We start from the raw sequence: 2816 nt of genomic DNA on the forward strand, positions 1-2816 counted from the left end.
AATTTAATACTCAAGTAATGAGATCGAAGGAATCTGAGAAATTAGTATCAGTTGCTGCTATTTGATCAAACAGAACATATTTTTTGTTGAATGTATAATATAATGTAATAGGGTTAGTATAATTTATTTTTGATAGATTAATACACACACCTAGTAATACTTTAAAATAGTTTGTACTGGCAAAACATGTTTTTTTTCCTTTATGACCAGTAAGTGTAATAAATCTTGATATTTCATTGCTCAAAAGTTTTATAAGAATATGATGTGTAACATCATTAATGCTTGATCCACCATACATTGATAGTTTCTTTTTCTGAAAATGTATTTAATCTTATAAGTAATAATTTGATAAACATATTATCATTGTGCATGAACACTATATGCATACAAAATAATATTTACCATAAGACTGTAGTATGCCTTATTGTTTAAAATGTCATTAATATGATTAAATTGTGTTAATTCTTTTAAAAGAAAATTGTCATTGAAGTGTAGGTATTTCAAATTCATCAATTTTTGTTGATGTAATATTCTGCAGGCAGTTATCAACTGAACGATCATTTGTTAGTAATTTTTCCAACTTGTTTAGAATGGTATTTTGATTCAACAACAGTTTTTGAACCTTTACCTTCACTTCAGCTAAATCTTCGAGAACAGATAAATCATCTGAAATCATGATGTTAAAAAAGTGCATTAATAAAAATAATACATTGTAATATAATAATAATATAATAATAATACAATTGTTGGATATTGAGCACCTTAGTAAAAATAGAACTTTACAAAATTTCCCTCTTGGAATAACATTTTTCTTATAAATCTAGAACCAACTAAATTTAAAAAAAATAATAACTCAAATCCAATAATCTACAAAAATAAAACTTAAGCTAATTTATATTCTAAAGTTTAAAAAGAAAAATGGCCAATGCAGTTGAATTTAATAAAGATCAATTAAAATAAAAAAAATTATTTATAATCTTTAATCAATGGTTGGGAATGCTAAGGTGTTATTATTGTTATAATTTATATTAAACATACGTTTACATTGACTGCTACTTTCAATCAATTCTTGACTTTTGTTTTTCGATGAAAATGTTTTATTGTTCTTTATTACATCATCAAATTCAAGATATCTTATAAAATCATCATTTGCTTCACTGTTCATTACATCTGAACCTACAAAAATTGTTTATAAAATACATAATAATAACAGTATGTTAAAATAATATTAAATACAGCGTCCTGTGAGGATTTAACCATTGTGATATCTCTAAAATAATGGAGATATCATAATTCTACTTTTTTTTTTTTTTAAAAAGATCTATAGGGAGAAGGACTACAAGAATTAAAAAACTGTATGTCAAATTGTCAATGCATACTTGCCCAAATTCTAATACTACGTAATATTATAATATAATAATATTATAAAATTATATCAAAAACAAATAAATCAAAATAGCTATAAAAAAATTACTTTTTATAGTGGTATGCTGATTAGAAATCTTCAGTATGGATTGTGTTGGAAATAGTGAATCAATTTTAGTTAATTCCATGCTTAAATTGGAAAGTAAGCTATCATCTAAATGTTCATTGGTTAAATCTGGAACTTAGATACATAAAATATTGTAATATTATACAACTAATATACTAGAAACATATAGGAACAAAAGTTATGGGCACAATTTTTTCAGAAATAATGTAAGTTTAAATTTGGAATAAATTAGTTATTTAAAGAAAGAATAAAAATTGTGTTCATTTTGTTGTAATTTAAAAATATTATTTGTGGGTATTTGAAACATTTAAAGTATACCTATTATTTTATTGTGTAAACATCATGACATTTTCAAGAGCAATGTTTTTGGAAAAAATTGATTTAACATTCTCTGTTATTAATAGTAAAATAAATTATGTTAATAGCAATAATATCATAATATATACACTAAGTTATATAGGCTAAAAATCCTTTTTTGAATGCTATTATTTATAATTGAATGCAAATTTAACAAATCCATTACAGTTATTCATTCCACAGTTTATCTCTACATAGGAGTTCGGTAGGTACAAACTTTTTAATCTTTTTTTGTTTGCTTTTGAACTCTTTTCGAAACTAAGAAGAATGTTTTACTTTTTACCCCAAATTACCAACTAGATAGATTTGCCTACTAGAAAAGTTGTTGAAGTAGAAAATCAATACATTTATCACTCCATTCAGAATCTAAAATACAAATATTTGTTAACATTGTAATATTGGTTATTAATATAACTGTTTGGTAACATTGACTTCTGAAAATTTAGAATGTGTGCTCAGAATTGTTTTTCATTCTGTATAATGGTTTATTATTGAATTACAATTCAACACATCTACTTACTCAATGACATAATACACACAACTTCTACTGTACATCAGAGCGGTCACCTACTTTCCTTCGTTTTAATATTTGTACCAACTGGCTAGTACTAAAAAAACTTAACTATTCTAAAATACTTAACCTTATTTTAACTCAATTCAGTATCTAAACATATAAAATCCAAATACCACTCACTCACTGATCGCTGTATCTCCAAATCTACTCAACGCAAGAACTTGAAATTTGGAATAGAGTTTCTTCTCATATTTTCAATATATATGGTCTTTTATTCAAATTATTTTTTTTATTCCAATTAGACTTTTTTATCCAATTTAGATTATTTTATCTGATTTAGGATTGTTTTTTATTAAAATTAGACTTTTTTTTTCTAATTTGGAACTTTTTATCCGATTTAGATTTGATTTAAAAATAAAAACTAAAATACGAATAAAAAGAAAAGTCATATTT

General features: G+C 24.0%; 1 protein-coding gene across 1 annotated transcript; it reads right to left on the reverse strand.

Annotated features, from left to right (window-relative positions):
* Nucleotides 1-137: 137 nt before the first annotated feature.
* LOC107882761 lies at nt 138-1694 on the reverse strand. The gene is made up of 4 exons (XM_016801610.2): nt 1475-1694; nt 1039-1176; nt 403-666; nt 138-313 (listed from the first exon to the last, which is right to left on the reverse strand). Exons 1-3 carry the CDS (start codon nt 1551-1553, stop codon nt 482-484), a joined length of 402 nt encoding a protein of 133 aa, XP_016657099.1. The 5' UTR covers nt 1554-1694; the 3' UTR covers nt 138-313; nt 403-481.
* Nucleotides 1695-2816: the final 1122 nt, after the last annotated feature.

Source organism: Acyrthosiphon pisum, chromosome X (assembly GCF_005508785.2).
Source record: "Acyrthosiphon pisum isolate AL4f chromosome X, pea_aphid_22Mar2018_4r6ur, whole genome shotgun sequence".
NCBI classification, from domain to species: domain Eukaryota; kingdom Metazoa; phylum Arthropoda; class Insecta; order Hemiptera; family Aphididae; genus Acyrthosiphon; species Acyrthosiphon pisum.

Coding starts and splice junctions, on each gene's coding strand:
- LOC107882761 (XM_016801610.2), bottom strand. CDS start 1,553: ATGGAATTAACTAAAATTGATTCACTATTTCCAACACAATCCATACTG. Junction 1,177..1,474: donor TCAGCATACCACTATAAAAA/GTAATTTTTTTA, acceptor CAATTTTTGTAG/GTTCAGATGTAATGAACAGT. Junction 667..1,038: donor AAGTAGCAGTCAATGTAAAC/GTATGTTTAATA, acceptor TCATGATTTCAG/ATGATTTATCTGTTCTCGAA.